We start from the raw sequence: 26,424 nt of genomic DNA, 5'->3' as shown, positions 1-26,424 counted from the left end.
TCAGCTGACAGAGTCTTGACCAGAGACGGAAGAGGAAGCGAGACACCCCACTCGCTGATTTTGTCTGTTTTTTTCTGGTTCAATTAAATTAAGTAGACCAGACCAAGCTGCTATTGCATTGGTGTCTATGGGAGACACACCCAGTTAAGTAAGCCGGAACTGACCTTTTTTCAATGGTAAAAGGCCTGACTGAATAGTCTTTATTTATCCACCATCTTTGGTTTCGACTATGTGGAAAGGTGGTTACTGGACTGTCTAACACTGTCCCGATTGCTTACTGTCTGTTGGTAGTTACAGTCTTGTACAGTAGCGCTCTCTACATCCACTACGCACATTTGAGTCGAAGAAGTCTGGCCAGTTTGATTATTCTCCAGTCTTGTTTTGTAAGGGTGAAGTTGCTCTCTCCATTGCAGCCTAGTGCTGCTGATGGAATTCAAACACACAATGGCGACACCCAGCCCCAACAACTCAACAACATCTACCAGCCACAACAGCAATAACGCAGGATCTACAGGCTCACATCACCACCAATCCCAGTCGCAACACATAACAACAATGAGCAGTATGCAAGGTAAGGATTGTAAAATACCAGCTTGTTAATAACTAGATATTTTTTGTGAGTGGTGTTAACGGAAGTAACCTAATGACTATGCTAACGAACTAGCTACCTATACTGGCAAGCTAGCTATCTACTTACTAACAGATAACTTGCCTCAGTTGTATCCACACACTATTACTAGTTTGTTAGGTAGTTAAGTTTGGTGTCTACAGTTAACGTTAGCTAGCGACTGTCAAAATCAGTTGCCCTTACACCCAAAACATTGTCTTCTAATCAAATAACGGGTTCTGAAAATGGGTTTTGTTAGAAATTATTAACACCAAAAGCAACGTTAGCTAACCACAGCTTACGTTAACTAGTGAATAGTTGGTAAGTTAACTCGCTAGCTAGGTAACGTTAGCTAACAAGCGGCATTGCTAGCTAGCCTAAATAACGTTAGCTAGCTAGAAGGCCTGTCATGATTTATCTGGATGTGGTCATGTGTTGCTTACTGTCTTTCAATGTCAGGTTACCTCTAACTAGCTAACTACAATATGTTGCAGTTCTAAAAAATAACAAGATCATGTCGGGATGTGTTTTGGGGAAATTCATTGTATCTACTAACATGCTACTGTAGCAGTTACCATATAATTCCAGTCATTGCACTAACGCTAGTTAGCATTAGCTCGCGAAACGTTAACTACTGGATGCAGAGACAAAAATGTTATCCATGATTTGATCTGACTCTTGTGAAGTGGATAAAGGGCTTTATTACTAAAATCTAGAAGTATCCTAGGCCAGGCAGTTATTGCTAGCACAGTGAAACTGTTGCATGAGAATCTCTTAGATTTCAAATAACGTTAACTTACATCCACCAGGAGAAATCTGTTAAATGTCCACCCAATGCATATTAGCTAGCTATGTTTTTACAAACTATATATTTCTTAACTTACAGAATCCAACACGTGCTGGAGATGTCAGAGTGAAACAGGTAGCTAACGTTACTGTCAAAATTACACATTTTATAAAGATATATATATACATCTTTGTTGTTGATGCTTTAATAACAATAACTGTCGTAGCTCGTTAGTTTCTTTTGGATCTGGTTCTATACTTTTGCATGCCGTTCTCAATCTGATATTTAACAGGTAGTAAATGAAAGAAACATATGTTATGGTCCGCTTCTGTTAGTGTCAAAGTATTGAAACTACATTTCTGTGATGTTTTTCCTTCCCTTTCCTTAATGCTACTAACTTCCCATAACCCTCCTGACTTGATGCTGATCAACGGTGAGCTGCCCCAAGAATAGTATCTTCAATTGTCATTGTCTTTCCCTGCCAGGATCATTTTGTGGATGCATTTCATTTTCTATCGCACACCCCTCCATTTTAAAAAAATAATTTGAAGGTTGTTATTTTTATACGTCTACCCCAATTATCTCCACTGAATCTGCCTGAGCTAATCCTCAATCATACCAAAGTTATCTTGGTTGTTTCCTGCTATATGTGTGTGCATGTAGTTTAATCTCCCCCTAGCAATACATGTTTCTGTGTGGTGGAATGATCAGCGTAAACGTTTACCAGTTATGCCACTGATGTGAGGCCAAGTTCTAAAAGTTCATTAGTTCACTCAGCAGAAAATCATTTGAGTATGTCACGAGGCCATAGCCACATTTGTTTACAGGGACATTTCAAAGTGCAGTGTTACATTTGACAGTAAAAAAAGAATAACAGAACACGGTCTTCCAGATTTGAATAATAAATGTTTTTAACTCTTTAGTTATTGGTTGGTTTCTTTTGGAAAAGTGCATACAACATACAATAGGGTCTGGGAAATGTACCATCCATAGCATAGAGAAGACAAGTGCAAGAGGTAAGCCTACGTTTTTAGTAGGCCTTCCCTAGCACCAGTGCCTATTCAGCCAGTTGTCTCTGTGTTCTTATTGTATAATTTGGGGGGCTTACGCAAAGGAGCTTGTACTGCTTCAAACTAAGTACATTTATGATTATTAACTCTAACATGCAACATTGATAACAAGGCTGCTGCCATTTCAGCTGGTAACATCTGATAAGTACCCTAATTATTTAGTTAAGTATTGCATTTAGGTTAGGCCCAGATAACATATTTCCGGTCAGCATTTCTTCAATTGGGCTAGTTGGTCATGTTTTAGTGTGTGTCGTAGTTGTCCACACTTGGCATCAAACTGTGATTCATCGAACTTTCCAGGAATGAAGCCTCATTTAGCAAAATCAAGTTGATTTGAGATACTTCAAATAGTTGTCAGTCAAGGTGGTGCCGGGTGTTGGGAAACAGTGCTGCATCGTTCCCTGGTCTAAACTGAAGCTGAGAAGAACAGTGTTTGTTGTTCACCACGTTTCCTAATAGAACTTGATTGTTTTTTGTTTATCGGTCAAACAGTAGCCTAAATAAAGGTGAAATATGAAAAAGAAATGTTCTCTTCTCACCTTTAGGGTTTCAGATAAACCTGTCTGGAGCTCCCCCAAGTAAGCCAAACCTCTTTTGCTACAGTACCAACAGTTCTCAACCCTTTGCTTCCGCCTGATGGTCTGGTATGGGGGAGTCTGTCCTCTTTTCTCAACTAATCCAAGTGAAGAGTTGTTGGGGTCAAGTAGGCTTGTGCCGGTTTTGATAGTTGAGGCTAAACATTGATTATCCTAGAGTTAGAGTGCAGCTTATGTTGGTCTGTGATTTAAGACATTAGGTCATAATATTTTACTGATGCAAAGCAAGTGAATGAAAGACTTGTCCAACTGAGTCTTATTGATTTAACTTCTCTGTAGTTTAAAAAACAACAACGGTTGGTGTTAACCATCCTGTATGTTTTCACCTTACTGTTAGATATCACCAAACAATTTAGTTTCATAATGTTCATTTACCAAGACGTTCCAATCCATATTCTGATCATCCATCATCGGCACAAGCCTAGGGCTAAGAGCTTCCATTAGCATTGGTGTATATAGATTCACACTTTGGCTTTCAACTGGTCTTTACCACTGTTTGGTTTGGCCTGAACTGATAACCTACACAAAATAGCACTGTGTTGGAAAATACATTTATCTTGATAGAAGTGTAGTTCCTTTTGCTTGTATTTATTTATTAGGTGTGTTTTTAATAAACATTACCTTTTTAGTTTGAGTACTTTTAGTCAGCTTGCTACTAACAAGCAACACTAGCTAGTAATGCTTGGGGTTTTGTCACATTGTTTTTCAAACCAGTTTGCAGCTGTTTTGTTTTGAACACGTAAGTGATTTTTGGCATGAGCTGTACTTAAACACTTGCCTGTTGAGACATGGAGACACTAGTGTAATTTCCAATGGCGTGTGCCATCTTATTGGAATTTGAGTACATACATTCTTGTGGTGTTTTGGGTGGAGAGAACAGAATGCATCCTTCATTTCAAGGTGAACTCAGAACAGTTCTACTTGGGAAGCTCCTTCTCCTCTGGCAATATTTTCCAGGCTGCAGTGTAGGCTATTTGACTCTTATGTATGGTTATGAGCCAAAAGTCACATTTTCTATTATCAAAGATACAGTTCTGTCAGATCAATGCTTTTGTTCAGTTAGAATTTCATGACACAATGTTGTCATGTTTCACAGTCTCTGGGTAGTAGCCTAAATGAAAAATAATAATAATAATAATGTAAAAATCAAGAAAAATGGTCAGTTTTTAATTTAAATTCTCACCTATTCCCTCGTTATTGCTTAAATTACCAAGCAAAACCTACTAAAATATGGTAGGTGAGGGTTGGATTTTAGCTAAGCCTCCAGCCTGAATAGCCATGGTATGTGATCTAGTACTAGGCTATGGTTTAGAGCAGGTGTCTACTGAGAAGTGTATACCTCTGCATCAACTTCAGTTAACTGGTCGAAGTATATACCTACCATCTGCAATGAGTCACTGGTACAACCAGGACATGTCTTGTAAAAATGAGAAGTGTGTGCCCCAGGGGGTTTCTGTTCCTGGCCACTGAGGCTGTAGCATACACACATTTGATTGAGAACCTGTTATTAGACCTACTCGTGATTCATTTTAATTTGGTCAAGACCTGTTTTGTTGACTCCCATATAGCTCAGTATCAGCCAAAATCTCAAAAGCAACATCTATAGAAGAAATGTATGTTCTCACAGAGAAATATAAAGAGGGATGCCTTTGGTAAGAAGCAGGTCATTACTCTTACATCCATCGTCCCTAGATGTGGATTGCATGACTTCAGTAAATTTACTTGAATACTCTTGTTAAATTTACCTCTCCATTGCTTTACTGGTCTCTCATTCTGTGGTATGGTAACTGTTTGTTTTCATGTTGTCTTTGAGTGTGTAAATGTTGTTTTCTGGTTCTTGGCTCTACACCTGCCATAGATGTCTTGTGTGCAATCTGACATAAACTCTGCCTCTTCCCTATCAGGTAAACGCAAAGCACTGAAGTTAAATTTTGCCAATCCCCCGATCAAACCAACGACCAGATTCACTCTGAATACAGCAGGACCCCCATTCCAGAACCCCCACATGTAAGTTGACCTCCGAACTTTGCATGGATGTGGTTTTCTGAAGATGTACATGGAGCGGAATTTGCATTAGCCACAATGCAAACTCCTGCATAATGAATTGTTATATGACTCTGCACTGTAGTCTACAGTCTGCTGAGACTTCATCTCCAAAGCCACACATTGTCAATGTAACATTCAGTACGGTATAGGTACCCAGGCAATCTGTCACAATAAAGACAGGCTAAGTGAGGTTGGAATGATTAGCAGTTGTTGTATTTCTATCTCCACCTGCTCATGGAAAACCGACAGTAACTGAATGTAGCCTCAAGTACCTGTTTGGGCAACACTATTGTAGTGTGAATAAGCCCTGTGTCTTGGCTGTGTAATTAGATGATAACATGAACCTGCTAAGTTACCCTGGACAAGCAAATGACTGATGCTGGATAATGCAAACTGAACAAACGGATGCCAACTAACGTTACTTTTTCAGGTGCAGTATTTTATATATATATACATATATATTGAACAAAAATATAAATGCAACATGTAAAGTGTTGGTATCATGTTTCATGAGCTGAAATAAAAGATTCCAGAAATGTTCCACATGCACAAAAAGCTTATTTCTCTCAAATTCTGTGCACAAATTTGTTTACATCCCTGTTAGTGAGCACTTTATCCTTTGTCGAGATAATCCATCCACCTGACAGGTGTGGCAAATCAAAAAGCTGATTAAACGTTATGATCATTACACAGGTGAACCTTGTGCTGTGGACAATAAAAGGCCACTCAAAAATGTGCCGTTTTGTCACAACACAATGCCACAGATGTCTCAAGTTTTGAGACAGCATGCAATTGGCATGCTTACTGCAGGAATGTTCACCAGCGCTGTTGCCAGAGAATTTAATGTTAATTTCTCTACCATAAGCCGCCTCTAACGGCATTTAAAAAAAAAAAAATGGCAGTACGTCCAAATGGCCCCACAACCACAGACCACGTGTAATCACGCAAGCCCAGGACATCCACATTCGGCTTCTTCGCCTGCGGGATCGTCGGAGCCTATGCCATCCCAGGCCCACCCATGGCTGCACCCCTGCCCAGTTATAGGAAATCCATAGACTAGGGACTAATTTATTTAAACTGACTGATTTCCTTTTATATGAACTCTAACACAGCAAAATCTTTGAAATTGTTTCATGTTGCATTGACATTTTTGTTCAGTATATGATTGAGGTGAAATTAACTAAACTAAGATTGTGTTTCTTATGTCTCCCACCTATTTCTGTGGCCAGAGAGAGGCTGCGTACGCATAGTATCGAGTCGTCAGGGAAGTTGAAGACCGCCGGTGGCGATTGTGACTTCACGGCTGAGGACCTCAAGGACCTGGGGGAGATTGGGCGGGGCGCTTACGGCTCTGTCAACAAGATGGTGCACAAGCCCAGCAACCAGATAATGGCTGTCAAGGTGACTACCCCTTACTGACCTCTTATTGACTAAACTACAGTGTTCAGGGCAAGATTTATGCCTGCTCATCAGTCTTAGGCTATATTGCGAAACGAACACTCAGTAATCATCATAATCACCAAAGTGTAACTGACTCCCATTGCAGGATATGGTAACATGTTGCTCATGGTAAGGGGAGGAAGGCTTGTAATAATGGCTGTAACAGAGCGAATGGAAACCATGTGTTTGATGTTGATACCTTTCCACTAATTCCACTCTAGCCATTTACCACGTGCCCGTCCTCACCAATTACGGTGCCACCAACCTCCTGTGACTTCCAACCATGGTCGCAATTGAAAGCAACATGCATCTGATTACAATGTGTGTCTCCCACAGAGGATTAGGTCAACGGTTGATGAGAAGGAACAGAAGCAGCTGCTAATGGATCTGGATGTGGTCATGAGGAGTAGTGACTGTCTCTACATAGTTCAGTTTTATGGGGCTCTTTTCAGAGAGGTGACCATGCAAGTTTTTCACTTCTGTGTTTTGTTGATTGAGTTCTCTATATAGGAAATGCATTGGATGTCAATCAATCGTTCTGTGTAGTTAGCAATAAGCAGTGTATTGTCTTCACGCAGTAATGTTATGTCTTATAATTATTTTCTTTGTCAGGGGGACTGTTGGATATGTATGGAACTTATGTCTACCTCCTTCGACAAATTCTACAAATATGTATATTGTGCTTTAGATGATGTGATTCCAGAGGAAATATTAGGCAAAATAACATTAGCTGTAAGTTTTCATGCATTTTCTCCTTACATAATTTACACTGATTCAATTTACACGGATTAATTTGACAGGAAGGGTACATATTTCTCTATATTAATTTAGTTGCTATGTGTTTTCATTACAGACTGTGAAAGCACTTAACCACTTAAAAGAATACTTGAAAATAATTCACAGAGGTAAGATGACTCCAAAATGGAGAACTTGTTCTTTATTTCCTCATTTGAGATGGTTATTACCTCACAATGCTCTATTTACTGTACCACAACAGAAGTGGCACTTCCTTTACCCAGAACTCTTAGCCTAGCTTTGTCATCTCTTCTATATGTTTCTCCTCTCAGACATCAAGCCATCCAACATCCTCCTGGACAGGAATGGCAACATTAAGCTTTGTGATTTTGGCATCAGTGGGCAGCTGGTGGACTCCATTGCCAAAACCAGAGATGCAGGGTGCAGACCGTACATGGCAGTAAGTGATTATATATGGGGATTTCAGTGCATTGTTTCATTAATGGCTGAAAGACAAGACAAGTGGAAGATGTACAACTAAGGCTCTTTCTAAGAATACATTTCACTTTCACACGATCCAGTACATAATAAGAATTCAACTGTTTTGGTACTTAGTGACTTGGTGGTGATCGTCAGTTGTAAGGAGACTGTACTGTTGTTATTGAGAGAAGGCAGGTAGTTAAGATTGTTGGGCCAGTAACCGAAAGGTCGCTGGTTCGAATCTCTGTATCCGACAAGGTGGAAAAATCTGCCGTTCTGCCCTTGAGCAAGGCAGTTAACCCCTAACAACAACTGCTCCCCGGGCGCTGATGAAGTGGATGCCAATTTAAGGCAGCCCCCTACACCTCTCTGATTCCCCTTTCCTTATTGTTGATAGCAGCGTTGGTAATTATATTATGGTCGTTACTGATATCTGTTCTTGTTGTCTTGTTCCTATTTTGGATTAGCTGCAGAGGAATCTCATGCCGTCTGTGTGCATGCGACATGGTTGAAGTCGTCCAAACTGCTGGCAGTGCAGATGAATGAGCTCATCGTGTCGTCATCACAGGGTTAATTTTCTGGCGGTGGTATTGCTGATGGGAGAAGGGAGCCCCGGCCCCTCCAGTTTCCATTCTAAATTTGGCATCTCCTTATCAGGATGTAGGGCACACCTCTGCCATATCTCTGCCACGCGTCTACCAGAAGGCCAAGGAAGGGCTGGGTTACTTCATTCATGTCTGTCAGAATAAAGCTGTTTGGGTTGGTGCTCCCACAGCTGTGAGCTCACAGTGCAGGAATCCAACCCGCATGACTCCAGTTCCCTTTTTCAAATATAAAAATTGCAGACCTGCCAGGTGCTTCTTGGCCACCCCATTGCTAATTGCTTTAGCACCATTTGTCTCTGTTTGGTCTAGATATTAGAGAGGGATTGATTTCACTTCAATGGAATATTATGTACTACACTACAATTAAGTAGGTTAGATTTGGTTCATGGTATTTGGTTCAGGTGACAGTCTAGCTCTGTTCTTCTCTGGTTGTTTTAATTTAGATCATGTAGCTGGCAAGTGGCCACGTCTGAAATGTTTGTTGGAATATGCTCACTAATTCTTTTGCACACTAGTGTCAGGTTAAGGCTACTACCACACAAGGCTACTACCACACAAGGCTACTACCATTGTGTACCAAAGCATTCTTAAATCAACAGTTCTTTCATTTGAATTAGGAAATACTTTATGTATTTGAAAGCAATTACACATCTAAATTAAATGTGCACCGATGTTGTTTTGAGTTGATAATATACACTGAGTACAATACATTAAGAACACCTTCCTACTATTGAGTTGCATCCCCTTTTGCCCTCATAACAGCCTCAATTTGTCAGGGCGTGGACTCTACAAGGTGCCGAAAGTGTTCCACATGTATGGTGGGCTGGCCCATGTTGACTCCAATGCTTCCCACAGTTGTCAAGCTGGATGACCTTTGGGTGGTGGACCATTCTTGATACACACAGGAAACTGTTGAGCGTGAAAAACCCAGCAGTGTTGCAGTTCTTGACAAACCGGTGTGCTTGGCAACTACTACCATACCCCGTTCAAAGGCACTTCAATATTTTGTCTTGCCCATTCACCCTCTGAATGACACACATACATACACAATCCATGTCTCAATTGTCTCAAGGCTAAAACATCCTTTAACCTGTATCCTCCCCTTCATCTACACTGATTGAAGTGGATGTAACAAGTGACATCAATAAGGGGTCATAGCTTTCACCTGGATTCACCTGTTCAGTCTGTCATGGAAAGAGCAGGTGTTCTTAATGTTTTATACATGGTGTAGTAGGTCTGAGTAGTTGTGTTTTGAGTTCATAACATGTCTGAGTAGCTGTGAGCTGTGTCCTAGGTGAGAGCTGGGCAGCCAGATCTTTTTCAGTCTTGGCAGAGGTGAGCTGGTGCTGTAGCCACTATGCCATAAAACACATCAGTGCTGCAGTCAGGGAATTCTGTCCCACTGCTATGAATGAGTGACATCATCTATTTCTGGTGCATGAATGAATGAGCCAGAGGATAGGAGGTGCTCCCTCCACTCAGCAGCATGGCTGGTAGAAGTCTGCTTCTGATGACCTTGGCACTGTTTGGAACCACTGCATTTTTCTTTATATGCGTGGAGGTGAGGTCATACGTGAAGTAACTGGCTGAGGTGATTATTATGAAAGGCATGTAGAACCAGGAATTGAGGACATGGACAGGGTTTTCCGTTGGGCTGTCCCAGACTAAAAATTAATCTTGGTTGACCAAGTGTAGTCTTTTCTTTCGACCATTCTATTGGTTGAAATTTTTACATTTTATATGTTTTTATATACACACCCTATGTGTTTTAAAATGAACTATGTGTATTGAGCTTGTCTGTTACTTTAAGCACTGTTTGAAATAATTAACACACATGTCTCGAGGGAGCCAGTGATCAAGATCGTCTACGCTGGCTGCGTTATGCTCCTGAAGTTGCCGGTAAATAGGCTACACCAGGGGTCGACAACCTTTTCCATTTGGAGGGCCAATTTATTTGACAATTTCTACCGATATGCTACAAGCTTGATACAGTTGTGTGAGAAATGATATGGAACCAAAAATGAACCTTCAGATTACTGTGAATTTGTCCAAATACTTGTGATTTCTTAAAATGGGGGAACTAGATACATAAAGTGCTTTTATTTCAAAAGGACAAAACGGATACCCTCAAATATATATGGTGTTATTTTATACCATTGCTTCAGTCATTTGATTGATTATCCAAAATACTGGAGTATAGAGCCAAAATAAGATGAGCTTCACTGTCCAAATGCATATGGTGAGGACTGTATACACACTTGTCTCACAAGTCTCTGTTTTGATATTTTTTTTTCAAGTTGTCTAATTTTGAACATTTTATTTGAATGTTTGTTCTTCATTTTAGTTTTTCTCTTTAAAGGCCCATCTATGATATCACTATGATGAGTTGTAACGTGTTTTCCTTGTCTCTTCCACAGCCTGAGAGAATAGACCCAAGTGCCTCCAGACAAGGCTATGACGTCCGGTCAGACGTATGGAGTTTGGGGATAACACTGGTGGGTCCTCAACCCTCTTGTCCACGTTGTCTTTAACATTCAACGAGCTATTTGAAGATACACGGAATGTTAAATCCACAAGACAAGATTATTCTTTGTTTTTGTAATATTGTAACTAGACTCACCATGTGGGGTTTTTTACAGTACGAGCTGGCGACTGGGCGGTTTCCCTACCCAAAGTGGAACAGTGTGTTTGACCAGTTGACACAGGTGGTGAAGGGAGAACCTCCACAGCTTACCAACTCAGAAGACAGGCAGTTCTCCCCCAAATTCATCAACTTTGTCAATCTGTGGTAAAGGACAAAGATACAACTTCTGCTGGCACTGCTTAAATGTTATTCTCACGATGATATAGTATAAGTTGAAGTATATTGAATCACTGCAGAGCAATATTGTTAATGTAAACTACTGCATACTTTCACAGTATTCACCCACAAATAATAAAAGATGTGAAATTCATAAGGTAATCTTCTGAATGAGACATCATCTGGATTTCATTTCCCCCTGGTGGACAAAACATGTAATGTCTGTTTTTAAGTCTCAGAGACCCATGATGTGGTTTATTGCACAGCAGAATTTTAATTATTTATTCCCTTTGCCCCTTTAGCCTAACAAAGGATGAGTCAAAAAGGCCAAAGTACAAAGAGCTTCTGGTAAGTATGTACGTCCCGTGTGGCTCAGTTGGTAGAGCATGGCACCTACAGTTCAAGGTTTGATTCCCACAGTACGAGGGGGTGTATGAATATGTATACATACGGGTGTCTGCTATATGAATTAATGTAATTGTATTACATGCAGAGATACTTATCACCCGTACATATTATTACATGTTTCTGGTTCTCTTCAATACAGAAACATGCTTTCATTCTGATGTATGAGGAGCGCTCAGTGGATGTTGCTAGTTACGTCTGCAGAATCCTGGATCAGATGCCCACTTCTCCCAGCTCCCCCATGTACGTCGACTGACTGTAGAACAAGTAGAAACGGAAGCCTGGAACAACAACAACAACAATGACCTAAAGAGTTGCTTCATCCCATACTGCAGTGTTAAACTAAGACTGGAAATGTACAAACTTAAACACCACGTCTACTAAGACTGGTGATCAGTCATGTCTGTATGCTATCAACATTCTCACACTTTTCTCTATCCTACACACACACTTACATGTAAGTACAACTAGTAACTGAATGAATATACCATGGTCTTGGTTCACCTCGATGTGAGACCTCATCTCTAATGTGGATACAGTACAGTGATTTAAAATCTGGAAATGTATTTATAGTGTTTAATCACTTGTGGAATATATGATTTGGAGATACTGGAATCATGCTATTTGACTCTTCCCACCTCTTCCATGTATGTTACTTTAAGAATTGTGGTTGGTATCTTAAATGAAACCTTGCTTCTTATGGTGTAAAACAATTTTAAAACATAACAGCATTGATGGACAGGATCATGTGGCCTCCATCTAATGTTGTGAGGGTGCTGCCGTCACTGTGCAATGGACTTTGTGCTGATTATATAAATAAAGAGAGAAATAATTGTGCTTTGAGAGATATTTAGTTACGCTGCATCTATTTGAGCTCAGGTTAATCCATTGATGTAAGAAGGCAAGCAACCACACAAACAAACACACTCACTGGCTCTCTCAGCCATGGCATATGCAACACTCTCCTTAAATGCTAAGCTGTATGTATGTATGGTGCTGTTGATCTGTAATTATTCATAATGCCATCTTGTATCCCTGTATATAGCCACACATTTATCTGTAATGAAATTGCCTACTGTTCTGGATGTTGCAACCATTCTAATGGACCTGACCGGCCCCTAAATATTTCAGCTGATTGTTTCTTAAATGCATGGTACCTGAACTGTTTTCAGACTGATTGATTGACTCCTATAATATTCACAATGTACACAGAATCTAGAGGTTTAGTACACACAGTGTAGTTCACATCTTTTTAGATTACCAGATATAATTGAAACTTAGTTGACTGCTGGTAAAATACTGGTGCAGCAGTAAACTATTAAATTGGCTGGATATCATTGCATACAACATGCATTTCAATGTTTGCAGTTTTACTGTAGAACATTCAAATTAGTATATCTTGCTGGGCAGAATGTGTAAAATATTTAATGACCTGAGAATATTAAAATGAGCTTATGAAATATAAGGATGTATCAATTTATTTTATCTTTCATCTGACTGAAAAAATCAGTGTACATTTTGAGCTTGGTGTCACAGAAAAATGTAAGAACTATCCAACAAATAAAACCTGTACAGGGATTTGCCTTACTGGTGTTCATACAGAGTAACTCTGGCAAGTGGCAATGGAGCATTTGAAACACATGAAGACCTTATTTACTAGTTTTCGCTTTTGTAATTCATTATTTAAACCATTCCTTTTGGTCAGGATAATTGCTGCACAATAAAGGAAAGCAACGGGTCTGAAAGCACAATATGAAGAAAAATGTAATATAAAAAAGATCAAAGAAGATTCAAAGAAATATCTCATTAAAAACTTATTTTAGGGGTCAAGGGGTACAAGCTAGCAGGATAAATGGTAAAATAAGACAAATAGCCCACAATGGTGTCCCTCTATTTTAGCAAGCCAGTGTGAAGAGTCTGTAGCCCTATAAATACAATGCCAAATTCATGATATTAATAAACATTTACATTTGTATATTGTCTTTTAAATTCATAACATATAAAGATGACTATCCAAATATAAATGTTTATTTTTAACATCATGAATTTGCCATACAATTTATCAGTCTACCTGACTTGCTACATATGAAGCTATTGATAAGCTCTGTTATATTACTGAATATAATGTTGTCAGATATTATTAGCTTTTATAAAAAAATACTCCAGTTTATTTATTGGTTGTATTATTGCTATATTGCAAATCAATGCAAAAGAACAGTGAGACCTCCCATATGTATTAATACTCAGATGGCCCCTCCCTGGATGTTGTGTTAAACGCTCAACAACAAAGCTTTCCTAAGTGTCCAACTAACATTCTCTACCCTTAAACTTGTTCTGAACACCTCCAAAACAAAGGTCATGTGGTTTGGTAAGAAGAATACCCCTCTCCCCACAGGTGTGATTACTACCTCAAGAGTTTAGAGCTTGAGGTAGTCACCTCATACAAGTACTTGGGAGTATGACTAGACGGTACACTGTCCTTCTCTCAGCACATATCAAAGCTGCAGGCTAAAGTTAAATCTAGATTTGGTTTCCTCTATCGTAATCGCTCCTCTTTCACCCCAGCTGCCATACTAACCCTGATTCAGGTGACCATCCTACCCATGCCAGATTACGGAGACATCATTTATAGATCGGCAGGTAAGGGTGCTCTCGAGCGGCTAGATGTTCTTTACCATTCGGCCATCAGATTTCAATCAATCAAATGTATTTATAAAGCCCTTCTTACATCAGCTGATGTCACAAAGTGCTATACAGAAACCCAGCCTTAAAACACCGAACAGCAAGCAATGCAGGTGTAGAAGCACGGTGCCTAGGAAAAACTCCCTAGAAAGGCCGGAACCTAGAAAGAAACTTAGAGAGGAACCAGGCTATGAGGGATGACCAGTCCTCTTCTGGCTGTGCCGGGTGGAGATTATAACAGTACATGGCCAAGATGTTCAAATGTTCATAGATGACCAGCAGGGTCAGAAAATAATAATCACAGTGGTTGTAGAGGGTGCAACAGGTCAGCACCTCATGAGTACATGTCAGTTGGCTTTTCATAGCCGATCATTCAGAGTATCTCTACCACACCTGCTGTCTCTAGAGAGTTTAAAACAGCAGGTCTGTGACAAGGTCGCACGTCCGGTGAACAGGTCAGGATTCCATAGCCGCAGGCAGAACAGTTGAAACTGGAGCAGCAGCACGACTAGGTGGACTGGGGACAGCAAGGAGGCCAGGCCAGGTAGTCCTGAGGCATGGTCCTAGGGCTCAGGTCCTCGGAGAGAAAGAGAGTGACAGAGAGCATACTTAAATTCACACAGGACACTGGATAAGACAGGAGAAATACTCCAGATATAACAGACTGACCCTAGCCCCCCAACACAAACTATTGCAGCATAAATAGTGGAGGCTGCCACCAATGCTCCTTATAGGACACATCACTGCACTATATACTCCTCTGTAAACTGGTCATCTCTGTATACCCATCGCAAGACCCACTGGTTGATGCGTATTTATATATTTTTTTAAAACTCTCTTTGGCCTCACTCCCCCTTATCTGAGATATCTACTGCAGCCCTCATCCTCCACACACAACACCCGTTCTGCCAGTCACATTCTGTCAAAGGTCCCCAAAGCACACACATCCCTGGGTTGCTCCTCTTTTCAGTTCGCTGCAGCTAATTTAGCGACTGGAACGAGCTGCAACAAACACTCAAACTGGACAGTTTTATCTAAATCTCTTAATTCAAAGACTCGATCATGGACACTCTTACTGACAGTTGTGGCTGCTTTGTATGATGTATTGTTGTCTCTACCTTCTTGCCCTTTGTGCTGTTGTCTGTGCCCAATAATGGTTGTACCATGTTTTGTGCTGCTACCATGCTATGTTGTTGTTTTAGGTCTCTCTTTATGTAGTGATGTGTGTTTTGTCCTATATTTATATATATATATATATTTAAAGTTTAATCGCAGCCTCCGTCCCCGCAGGAGGCCTTTTGGTAGTCCGTCATTGTAAATACCGATTTGTTCTTAACTGGCTTGTCTAGTTAAAGGTTAAATAAATACAAAATAAGCACACCAATGATCGAGAGCGTGATGAAGACGTCATCAATCTACGCCGGAAGAAACACAGTTGAGCGTCAAATCACATGTCTCAACCGCTGAATGTTTATATTTCAATGATATGTGGGCTGATAGGTAAAATTATATTTTCATAAAGATTATGCAATGATTGTCGATACGTTTGCTGTCTTGTACGACGAGCAGAACTGACTTTCATTAAACCGAATGTTTAGTATGACTAAAGTGTCTCTACACTGTAAATCAATTGCATGGCTATTTGTGAGACACACACCTACGGGTCGCCTACAAAGCTTCGCATGCAGTGAACATCTTTTTCAGTTTCTGCGGACAATGTCTACGAACACAACAGACAACCAACATCGGGGATCAAAGAAACCCAGAGCACCCAAAGAAACATTGCGACATGTGAAGTCTAGAGAACAGAGGAAACGTGGAGTGGATGTGCATGGACCAGCCACTGTCTACGCGCAGGTCGTCGGGGCAGGGAGCCGAGATAATGGCGCATCACTTTATGTCTTCTCTGAGTTCAATAGGTAACTTAACCAGAGAACATGAGTGTCTGACAATTTGTTGCCAAATATATTTGTATAGTGGGTATCAGAAAGGCACTTGGCTGCAGCATATTTGTTTACCCTTTTCCCTCTGTGGAAGGTACCTATTCAACTGTGGTGAGGGAACACAGAGGCTGATGCAAGAGCACAAGTAAGTTGAATTGCCTCCTGTCAATTTTCAACTAAAATCTATAATTCAGTCTCTGCTCAATAAATCTCAATGTTCCTCTTGTCAGGTTAAAAGCTGCTCGCTTGGACAATATTTTCCTCACTAGAATGAGCTGGGAGAATGTTGGTGGTCTATCAGGTAAGTTGCTTGTTATTCTAGCCACTTGACATCAAGTCAGTTATCTGTCAACCTGGGAAAAACTGTGCATACATAATAGACAGATCAAAACTTATTGCATGATTAGCCTATGTCTCTGTGTACTGTCATGTGAAAAAGTAAGTACACTCCATGGAAAGTGGTAATTTTGTTGTTTTTACATATTTGCGCACATACATTTGAGCTAAATTCCAACCACATTCATTGATAAAGGTAACCCAGTTTAACAAATCCCCCCAAAAAATGTGTTTGGCCGCAATGCCAGATGCCATGTTTGGCTAAAACGAAACACTGCCTTTGAACAGAAGAACCTCATACCAACCGTAGAGCATGGAGGTGGTGGCATTATAGTTTGGGGCTGCTTTGCTACCTCAGGGCCTGGCCAGTTTGCCATTATTGAGTCAACCATGAATTCAATATTATTCCAGAGAATTATTGAGGAGAATGTGAGGCCATCTGTCAAAAAGCTGAAACTAAACTGAACATGGATCTTGTAACAGGACAATGATGCAAAACTACAACAGAATGGCTAAAAAAGAAGAATTGAGGGTATGGAATGGCCCGAGTCAAAACCCAGATCTCAAATGTGTCAAAAAACAGTGGGGGGACTTGAAGCGGGCTGTACATGCAAAACAAGCCCCCATACATGACACAATTGAAGCAGTACTGTAAAGAAGAGTATGCAAAAATTCCTCCCAGTGGATGTAAGAGACATAGACAGTTGCAAGAAACGGCTACATGAAGTTATTTCAGCCAAAGGGGGCAACACCAGCTATTGAAGCTAGGAGTGTACTTATGTTTCCTGCACTATGGAATTGCGTTTCGGTTGATTTTTGATTAATAAATGATTGCAAAGTATAATCTTTCTGTGTCATTTGTTAAATGAGGTTACCTTTATCTGTCAATAATGTTGACGTGAAGATTACATAGCCATCTGTCCAAATATGCACCAAAAAAGACCACTTTCCAGGGTGTGTACTTACTTTTTCACATGACTGTAGCTAGACATAGGTCAAAGGTTATTGCATGCTTAGCCTATGTCTCCGTGTATGTCCTTAGGTGTGATAAACTGTGTACTCTCTGGTTTAGGGATGATATTGACACTGAAAGACACTGGTGTCCCTGAGGTTGTTCTCTCTGGACCACCACAACTGGTGAGTGGACATTGTAGCAGTACAAAAGATTGTCTGTAATGAGTCAACTGTTTTTGTGGTATCCTGAGTCTAATATGTAATTTCCTCCTCTTGATCTAGGAGAAATATGTGAATGCCATCAGAGTATTTTCTGGACCACTGGAAGAAATCAAGCTAGCTGTTCGACCATACACCGAGAAACAATACACAGATGATACAATGACAGTTAGTCAAATACCAATATTTGGTGAGTACTAGAAATCACCTTGGTAATTTTTTTTTAGAATTGAGTAATTTACTGTTACTCATACTCTTTATCTTAAAGCATATTAGGTTTATGACGGGTAAAATAGTGAATATTTGTGTTCTCATACTGAAGAGTTGGTAGTTGACACTCTCTTAACCCCAATTATACCAGCCCAGCTCAGAGAGGATGGGCCAAAGTGCTCCCCTAACTCAGGGAGGAGCAGCCCCTCCAGTAGTCCCCAGAGGAGGGAGCTGTGGAGGCCGGAAGACTCTGAGGACACCAGCACAGACAGCAGGAAGGAGAGAGCAACCAGCCCAGGTAAGACTAGGAGCTTGTAGGCTCTGAAGCCCAGGCTGCGCATGCTCTGACTGTTAGAAACCCTGGGTACGAAGATGATAAAAAGAGGGGAAGTATGGTGGAGTCTACATGGGCACTAGTATCGCTAATCAAACCAATCAACTATTTTGCTAGGATGGAGGTACAAACAGGTTGTGTTTCTGAAAATGTTTCTGACTTGCAAAAAGCTAGCTAGCATAAGATACAAGACAGACTGCTAAAACTTTGTACAACACAGTAGGAAAAGAGATATGGACGAACAAAACAAGTAAAAACAAAAAAGAAACACAAGGAAATGCCTCTCCTGAAGGAAAATATCATTTATATTCCGAGCCAATCAAATGCAAGTGTTAACCCAGGCAGCGCTCCCATTCAAACGCAAAATTCAATACTAAATTTATCCAGACTTCCAATAGTCAAGTCAACGGAAAGAGATTGGGAAGGATGACCCATGAGACTAAAGGAGCATGCAGCGCTATCGGGGACACCAGTGCCCTAGTTCAAGGATGTTGAGCTCCAAAGGGCACCAATTCCCACATTGCATTTTCATTTCAGGTGGAAAAGCAAGAGCAACAAGGGATCCTTCTTTAGTTGTGGCATTCATTTGTAAGGTAAGAAACACAATATCATTGTCTCAGTGACGTACTGAATTATTGCATTGTGATGCAATTTATGTCAAATTTTCTCTTTGACTTGCAGCTTCATCCTAAGAAGGGGAACTTCTTGGTTGCTCAAGCAAAAAACCTTGGATTACCAGTGTAAGTTGATTGTTCAATACAAATTCAGTTTTGCCTGCTCAACAAACTTGAGCCGATTAATGACTTTTTTGATGCACTTTCTCCACAGAGGCACTGCATCTATTGGTCCTCTCATTGCAGCTCTGAAGGATGGGAAAAGTGTTACCTATGAAGGAAGAGAGGTACTTCAATTATATTTGGTTGATTGTTGGGGCTCTGGAATTTTGGATTAGCTATTGTAAATGTTAGATACATTTGGTCTTGTTATCTGATGTGATCCTGATGGTTGTCCTACAGATCCAACCTGAGGAGGTGTGCACTCCCACTGATCCAGGACCAGCCTTCATTGTTGTGGAGTGTCCCTCTGAGGAGTTTGTTCAACCAATCTGCATCGATCAGCAGCTGAGCAGGTAATGGCCTGAGCGAAGTTGGCCAAATGTGTCAAAGGCTGCTTCTGCATCCTGCGTCATTACTCCTTAGGCCTTCTTTAGGAGATTGTAGTTAAGTTCTGAGTTATTTGTCTCATCTGCAGATACCAACGTGGAGGAACAGAGGACCCTGCTGCCTTAGTAGTCCACATGAGCCCCGAGTCTGTGCTGAAAACAGATGAATACAAGCAATGGATGGAAAGGTACAAAATCAGCCATATGTAATACTCAGTTTCAGACTGTTTACATATTCCATATTCTGCACTTCACTTGTCTCTCTGTTTTCTGTTGGTCTTTCTACATGTTTCATGTTTTTGTGTGTTTTTGTATTTTAGGTTTCCATCTACCACGGAGCACCTGATCCTGAATGAGCAAGTTTGCACTGTTCACAACGTCAGGAGCCACAAGATTCAAACTCAGCTCCATCTGATTCATCCAGAGATATTTCCAGAGCTCCAGCACTATACAACAAAGGTAAGTTGTGAAGTGCTACAACTTTCATTATTCACCATTGTAACCTGCTGTTACACAGAGATAAGCGTGTTCATTTGGAAACCTTTTGTAGCTTGCGTTGTATTGTGCTAATCTGTTTCTACTCTTGCTTTTGTTTCTACTCTTGTTGTTGATCTTCTCAAGGAGACCCAGGCTGCCCTGCATGTCCCCAATGTCAGAGCCGAGTGTCTTCTGAAGTTCCAGCTCAGACCCAAGATTGAATGGCAAAGGTGAGTATGTCCTTCAGGCCACAATTTACCAGACATTAGTCTCCACTTACGAAGGGCTGCTTTGTCAAAGAAAACCTTTTCAGATGAAACACTACTTTTAAGTGTGACTTACTATTTCTTCTATGATCTTATAGATGCCAACACTGTCAAAGTCAAATGAGAGCGTCGCTGCCCCTCTCAGCACTATGTGATGAGTGGTGTGTGTGCTCTACTGTTTCTTATTCATCAGAGATGCCATCCCCTCCTGTGACACTGAAGAGTTTGTGAAAGAGGCTGCGGAGGCCCCTAACTTCCTCCAAGAAGTGGAGGAGTGCAAGCGGTTCCGTGCGACTGATGCTGCAGTGCTGTCTGGTGAGCCCTGCTCTGATACAGGTCAGGCTAGAAGCCCAAGGGGAGATGTTACATTGCTCAGTCCAAAGCTCCATCAATTTCTCTTTACTCCTCTTGAATGGAGTTGCAAACATTTCACTCTGGGCATTTAAGAAGGTAACAGAGTTTAGTTTCCTGTAGTCCTTTTGTCTGATAGAATATCATAGTTTTACGTCTGAAATTTCAATGGCATAGAAAAATTGTGTTTCTTGCAGGGCGGGCAGAAAAATACCCAGAGGTGGTCTTTTTAGGAACTGGATCAGCTCTTCCTATGAAGATCAGGAATGTTAGTGGTAACTTGGTCAACATCAGGTAATGGCCCTCAGGTAGACTCGAGTTACTATAAAAAAAAATCCTTAAAGATGTGTGTGAGGTAGCCAGTATAAATGTCTGTCTCTCTGTGTTTCTGCTCTGTCCCATCTCCTTCAGTGCCACTCAGTCAGTGCTGCTGGACTGCGGAGAGGGCACCTTTGGCCAGCTGTGCCGACACTATGGGGACAGTGTGGATGAGACACTGGCAAAGATCTCAACCGTCTTCATCTCTCACATGCATGCGGACCATCACACAGTAAAGATTATTTTTCCTATAAATATTTGTTTATTACAGAGTTATAGCATATATTCTGGCGTAAAGTAATTTCAAATCAGTTTTTAAAGAATATGACTTTATTTTCCAGGGATTGTTGAGTTTGCTGTTTCAAAGAGAGAGAGCCTTGGTCAGTAAAGAGTTTCTCTTTTTCAGATTTTAAGATGAGTCCTGTTTAATTCATGCAAAATGGAACACTTTAATGAATGTATGTCCTTATCTCTTCACCGTTCAGGCAACTCTTGGGAAAGCCTTCAGCCCCATCTATCTGATAGCCCCTGTCCAGATGATGACCTGGCTCAACCAGTACCATGACCACTGTGAGGAGATCCTCAGCCATGTCAAGTATGTCAGGAAAGACACGCCTTACTCTGTTCAATTCATGCTTTCTCTAATATTGATGTATTCTTGACTATGTTTCAGCATTGTCCCAAGCAAAGTCATGTGTGAGGGGGCTGAGGTGTCCAAGTTCAAAACCAAGGCATTCATCCAAGCACTGCTGAAGAAATCTGATTTAGCAAAGGTATGTGGAGACTTGAACAGGCTGCTTCGTGGTTCAATAAGACTCATAACGCTCTTGTTAGGTTCAGCGACTGTTTATTGAGGCTGTCATCAAAGCTTAAATACATATATTCTGTTTCTCTCATAGTTCCAGACTTGTCCAGTGCGTCACTGTAAGAATGCCTTTGCCTGCAGCATCACTCATCAGTCTGGCTGGCAGCTAGTCTTCTCTGGGGACACAATGCCTTGCGATGCCCTCGCACATATGGGTCAGTACCAACAGTTCTCGACCCCAATTGTGATGTTTGTACAGCTCCCAGAATTTGTGTGATGTGAAAAGATTTACACACTCTCTATGAACCACACTTGTCACTTCTGGATGAAATGGTAAATACTCACCAATGCCATTTGATTTGCCGTTACGTGCGTTCCACAGAGCCATACTCGAATTTTGGACCCAGAGTGTATCCTGTGACCTCTACACAGTTGCTGGTGGTATGATATAGATCACTGTTAATGGACTAGACATCTACAGTAGCCAGTCTGATCTGAACCTGTCATCCATGCTCTATGCTGTCTGGCATCATTTACCAGATATTGCTTATTGCTATCGATCGGCTCCGATGTTCGCTATGAATCACAAGGTCTCCCACATAGTTCCTGTGGGATCCCACTTCATTGTCTCTTTTTAAATTGTTCGACTGGATGTGATCCAGCTGAAGACTCCCAGAGAGAGCCTGACTATGTCCCATGCCTGTTCATTATAGAGGCCTGGGTGTGCCAGACAAGCAGGGCTGGCTGATGGTTTATTACACAGAGCTGTGTGATTGATTTCCTCTGGGAAAGGAAGAGAAGCTTGAAGTGCTGTGCCATGCAGCAGTCTTGTGATTCATGTTTGTCATTGTGTTTTCAAAGGAAAGAATGCAACTTTACTTATTCATGAAGCCACATTGGAAGATGGATTGGAGGACGAGGCTGTGGAGAAGAGACATAGGTTAGTAGATGGATCTAGTATGGTACTTCTTCAGAGGTGTCCTTCAGTTTTCTAATAGAATAACATCTTTCTTGGGCTGGATTCAATCAATATTGCGGAAGATCCGCGTTAAACATTTCCGATTGAGTCGACACATGCCGTGTTTACCGTGAATGCAGTCTCCACAAACGAGTAGACATTGCCTTTAAATTTCAATGGAGCCATAATGCATATCTTCCGTGATACTTCTGTGATACTGATTGAATCCAGCCCTAAGTGTGAAAATATGACATGCATTGAAGGAGGTAAACAGAAATAGACTAGTGCCATTTTTCAGCTGACAAAGAAACTCAAGGAGCTTTTGAGAAGCCAGTCATTTTTAGAGGGCATTGTAACTGGCTGCATTCTTCTCTGAGATTGACATTGATTTTTGGAACTCTGTATTGGAGGTAATGAAGGCACTTCTGCCTTCTAGCTGGAATTTCAGTGACTTTGGTTAAAGAGCTCCATCTCGCATTGAAAACAACTTGAAAGTCATTGAGTTGAACTGAACAAACTCTGTATAGCTTACCATGGGGTTAAGTCTGGTAATTACTGTTAGAATAGTAGCAGAGTAGCATCATGCTTCTCTGCTTGCCTCCCAAAATGACAGTACCACCTCCCAGGCCATCGGTATTGGCATGAAGATGAATGCTGAGTTCATCATGCTGAACCACTTCAGCCAGCGCTATGCCAAGATCCCCCTCTTCAGTGAGGACTTCAACGACAGAGTGGGAATATCTTTTGACCACATGAGGGTAAGTGGGTGGTGAATGGTGTACTTTAGTCCACTTGTTATGCATAGCAACATTAAAATGTTTATGTGGGTTCTGCACGTCTGAAATGTACTTTTCCACTGGATATGTGTAGCCTCAGAATGAATTAGGACCATGATTCACTACGGTATGAGCAGACAATGCCCCTAGTCCAGGTAGAATACTCTCGGACAACTTCAGTTTAAATCTAGAGGTACCATTTTAAGGTAACATTCAGAATGTGTTAGACTCCCATCAGAGATACATCTCCAGCTGCCTCCGAGGAGGCTGGGTATGTTGAAAGACCTCCTCTGAGTGATCTCTCTCTTCCCTGTCTCTCCTCAGATTCGGTTTGGAGACTTTAGAATCCTCCCCAGACTCATCCCGCCCCTCAAAGCCCTGTTTGCCGAGGAGATCGGAGAGATGGAGGAGAGGAGAGGGAGGAGGGAGCTTAAACAGATGAAAGGAGTCATTGCTGAAAGCAACGAAGAGCAGAGGACACCCAATGAAGGCGAGACGGGCAAAGGTGCCAAACGAGAGCCAGAGGAACCAACACAGGACGTGGGAAGTAAGAGACTCAAAACAAACTAAGACCCTGACCATAGCTTTGGGTTACACCGGAGATTAGTGGAAATCAGATGACTGTTATTTTACTGAGTTTGCTTTATTTAAATGTATTTTTATGAGAAACTTGCATGAGTGATCCTCTGTAAAGTAAGAGATTTTCATTTGGCTGGACTGGCTGCCTTCATCGCTTGTGAATAAAGAATTTCTGTTTTTCCTGTCATTACCATTGCTGTGTATATAAAACATGTAATTAACATAGTCTTTGATTTTGCGTTAAAAAGTAAAGCAATGTCAATCATGCTCCATGGTATTGGCCTGTTGTTTTCTAGCAACAACTCATACAACGTTTATGTCCTATTAAACTACACCCTTAAAGTTGCATCCGAACAAATGAATTAAGTGAAGTTGTCACACATGGATGAGTAGTATTACATTGGACTGATAGTCATACATAATAGTCAAACAGCACCATGGTCACTCATTGCTTAACAGTTATTGGTGAAGGTTGAGGTTGCATTTCATCATAGATGATGGTCTAGGTGTGCTGTGTGAGGGTATGAATATGATATAAAGCTTCACGAACCAGATTAACTGTTTTCTTCCTTTTTGTAAATCATTTATATGAAATACAAAATGTGCTATTGTTCTAGCCCTGAAAAATTAAACAGTGACCTCTGTCAAAAATAGTCCTGATCTTTCAGTGAGACAAGACCCCCTAGAGCACTGTGCCAGCAGCATGCTCTCTCTGTGTGACAACTCTGTTTTGATGTAATATTTATTGCAGTAATCAGAATACAGTTAGGATACCTTATATGCCAATTAATGGGGCTACTGCAACTTTACTGACAGGTGGCGTTTGCAGCTGACAGTTCACTCTAAATGGATCCCTATCAGAGGAGGCTGGTGGAAGGAGCTATAGGAGGAGGGGGTCATCGTAATGGCTGGAATGGAATGGTGTCAAACACATCAAATATATGGAAACATCATGTTTGGAAACCACATGAAAATACGTTTGACTCCATTCAAAAATTCCATTCCAGCCATTACAATGAGCCTGTCCTATAGTTCCTCCCACCTGTTGCCTCTGATCCCTATACAGTTTAAACAAAGAATGATGGATAACTGAGTGCCTGTATCGCAGCTCTTTGTCTATACCAGAGAGCACAGTAGCCTATACTCTAGTGTGACGCAGTAGTGTCCCTCCACATGGTGGCTGTATCGAGCTGTCATTGTTTTATTATTCTATAGATGGGCCAGCAATGACCTTCTGGAAGCTGTCTGAGAGAGGAAGGGCCACAGCCTCACCACCTTCCATTTCAAAGACCGTTTACGGGCCAGTCTCTCAAATTACATGAAGTGTTGACTGTAATCCACTCTAGATGAGATCATTTGCCTACACTAAATGCATCAACTAAATCAAGTCAAATTGTATTAGTCACATGCGCCGAATACAACAGGTGTACAACACTGTACCTTACAGTGAAATGCTTACTTACGAGCCACTAACCAACAGTGCAGTTTCAAAAAATAAGAATAAGATGTAAAAGTAACAAGTAATTAAAGAGCAGCAGTAAAAAAAATAACACTATATACAGGGGGGTTGTGGTACATAGCCAATGTGCACGGGCACTGGTTAGTTGAGGTAGTATGTACATGTAGGCAATGCGAGTAGTCTGGGTAGCCATTTGACAAGATGTTCAGGTGTCTTGTGACTTGGGGGTAGAAGCTGCTTAGAAGCCTCTTGGACCTAGACTTGGTGCTCCGGTATCGCTTGCCTTGTGGTAGCAGAGAGAACAGTGGCTGGAGTCTTTGACAATTTTTATGGCCTTCCTCTGACACCGCCTGGTATAGAGGTCCTGGATGACAGGGAGCTTGGCCCCAGTGATGTACTGGGCCGTTCGCACTACCCTCTGTAGTGCCTTGCGGTCGGAGGCCGAGCAGTTGCCATACCAGGCAGTGATGCAACCAGTCAGAATGCTCTCAATGGTACAGCTGTCAAACCTTTTGAGGACCTGAGGACCCATACCAAATCTTTTCAGTCTCCTGAGGGGGAATAGGTTCTGTCGTGCCCGCTTCACGACTGCCATGGTGTGCTTGGACCACAGTCATGAGTGAGTGAGGAATGTATATGCTCTCTTGGAGCAGCAGGTAGCCTAGTGGTTAGAGCGTTTGGCCAGTAATTGAAAGGTTGCTGGTTCGAATCCCGAGCTGACAAGGTAAAAATATGTCGTTCCGCCCCTGAACAAGGCAGTCCCATAAGACTTACCTCGTTGGCTCAGCCACTGGTAGGTTGTCATTGTAAATAAGAATTTGTTCTTAACTGACTAGGTTCAAATAAAATTCCTGTTAGACTTGCCTGTCATAACTATTGTAAACAGTAGTGTAATGCCAATATGTTCACAGAATTTGCATTGGTTTACTAAAACCCCTACAGAGAACAGCTGAGGCCAGTCGTGATCCTCTGTCCAGTGCTGGCCACTTGGTCTGCATGTCCCTTGGGTAACATTTGCATTTCA

At 41.3% G+C, this 26,424-nt stretch overlaps 2 protein-coding genes and 1 long non-coding RNA gene across 7 annotated transcripts; 2 read left to right on the top strand and 1 right to left on the bottom strand.

Moving 5' to 3' along the window:
• Positions 1-2: 2 nt before the first annotated feature.
• LOC110486602 (dual specificity mitogen-activated protein kinase kinase 4) lies at positions 3-13,036 on the top strand. 5 transcript variants are annotated; one of them, XM_090196837.1, is made up of 13 exons: positions 10-571; positions 1,494-1,529; positions 3,010-3,042; positions 4,965-5,067; positions 6,336-6,507; positions 6,883-7,002; positions 7,159-7,278; positions 7,400-7,451; positions 7,614-7,741; positions 10,784-10,861; positions 11,006-11,154; positions 11,469-11,514; positions 11,714-13,036. In XM_090196837.1, exons 1-13 carry the CDS (start codon positions 427-429, stop codon positions 11,825-11,827), a joined length of 1,296 nt encoding a protein of 431 aa, XP_090052963.1. In that variant the 5' UTR covers positions 10-426; the 3' UTR covers positions 11,828-13,036. The 5 variants fall into 5 exon arrangements, with proteins under 5 accessions (XP_021414006.3, XP_021414005.3, XP_090052963.1 ...); XM_090196838.1 differs by having other exon boundaries at positions 431-571; positions 3,018-3,042; XM_021558330.3 differs by lacking the exon at positions 3,010-3,042 and having other exon boundaries at positions 7-571; positions 4,977-5,067.
• A 672-nt stretch (positions 13,037-13,708) lies between these two features.
• Positions 13,709-15,638, bottom strand: LOC149978933 (uncharacterized). Its single transcript, XR_016486013.1, has 2 exons — positions 15,372-15,638; positions 13,709-14,830 (listed from the first exon to the last, which is right to left on the bottom strand). It is a non-coding gene; the product is annotated as an uncharacterized LOC149978933 (long non-coding RNA).
• Positions 15,639-15,653: 15 nt separating this feature from the next.
• Positions 15,654-24,208, top strand: LOC110486601 (zinc phosphodiesterase ELAC protein 2). The gene is made up of 23 exons (XM_021558327.3): positions 15,654-16,172; positions 16,291-16,341; positions 16,427-16,497; positions 17,605-17,669; positions 17,769-17,895; positions 18,067-18,213; positions 18,787-18,842; positions 18,931-18,989; positions 19,078-19,150; positions 19,266-19,378; positions 19,501-19,599; positions 19,732-19,870; positions 20,033-20,118; positions 20,348-20,469; positions 20,703-20,799; positions 20,917-21,055; positions 21,165-21,203; positions 21,309-21,418; positions 21,497-21,596; positions 21,723-21,843; positions 22,490-22,568; positions 23,200-23,344; positions 23,687-24,208. The coding sequence occupies exons 1-23, from the start codon at positions 15,844-15,846 to the stop codon at positions 23,930-23,932; spliced, it is 2,613 nt and encodes an 870-aa protein (XP_021414002.3). The 5' UTR covers positions 15,654-15,843; the 3' UTR covers positions 23,933-24,208.
• Positions 24,209-26,424: the final 2,216 nt, after the last annotated feature.

The sequence above is a fragment of the Oncorhynchus mykiss genome, chromosome 13 (genome assembly GCF_057628025.1).
Source record: "Oncorhynchus mykiss isolate SJ-2025 chromosome 13, ASM5762802v1, whole genome shotgun sequence".
In the NCBI taxonomy this organism is placed as follows: domain Eukaryota; kingdom Metazoa; phylum Chordata; class Actinopteri; order Salmoniformes; family Salmonidae; genus Oncorhynchus; species Oncorhynchus mykiss.
Note: the sequence above shows the minus strand (reverse complement) of the source record. Positions and strands in the feature narration are given on the sequence as shown.

Coding starts and splice junctions, on each gene's coding strand:
- LOC110486601 (XM_021558327.3), top strand. CDS start 15,844: ATGTTTAGTATGACTAAAGTGTCTCTACACTGTAAATCAATTGCATGG. Junction 19,379..19,500: donor ATCGATCAGCAGCTGAGCAG/GTAATGGCCTGA, acceptor TCTCATCTGCAG/ATACCAACGTGGAGGAACAG. Junction 20,470..20,702: donor TGATGCTGCAGTGCTGTCTG/GTGAGCCCTGCT, acceptor TGTTTCTTGCAG/GGCGGGCAGAAAAATACCCA.
- LOC110486602 (XM_090196837.1), top strand. CDS start 427: ATGGAATTCAAACACACAATGGCGACACCCAGCCCCAACAACTCAACA. Junction 3,043..4,964: donor CCTGTCTGGAGCTCCCCCAA/GTAAGCCAAACC, acceptor CTTCCCTATCAG/GTAAACGCAAAGCACTGAAG. Junction 7,742..10,783: donor GGTGCAGACCGTACATGGCA/GTAAGTGATTAT, acceptor TCTCTTCCACAG/CCTGAGAGAATAGACCCAAG.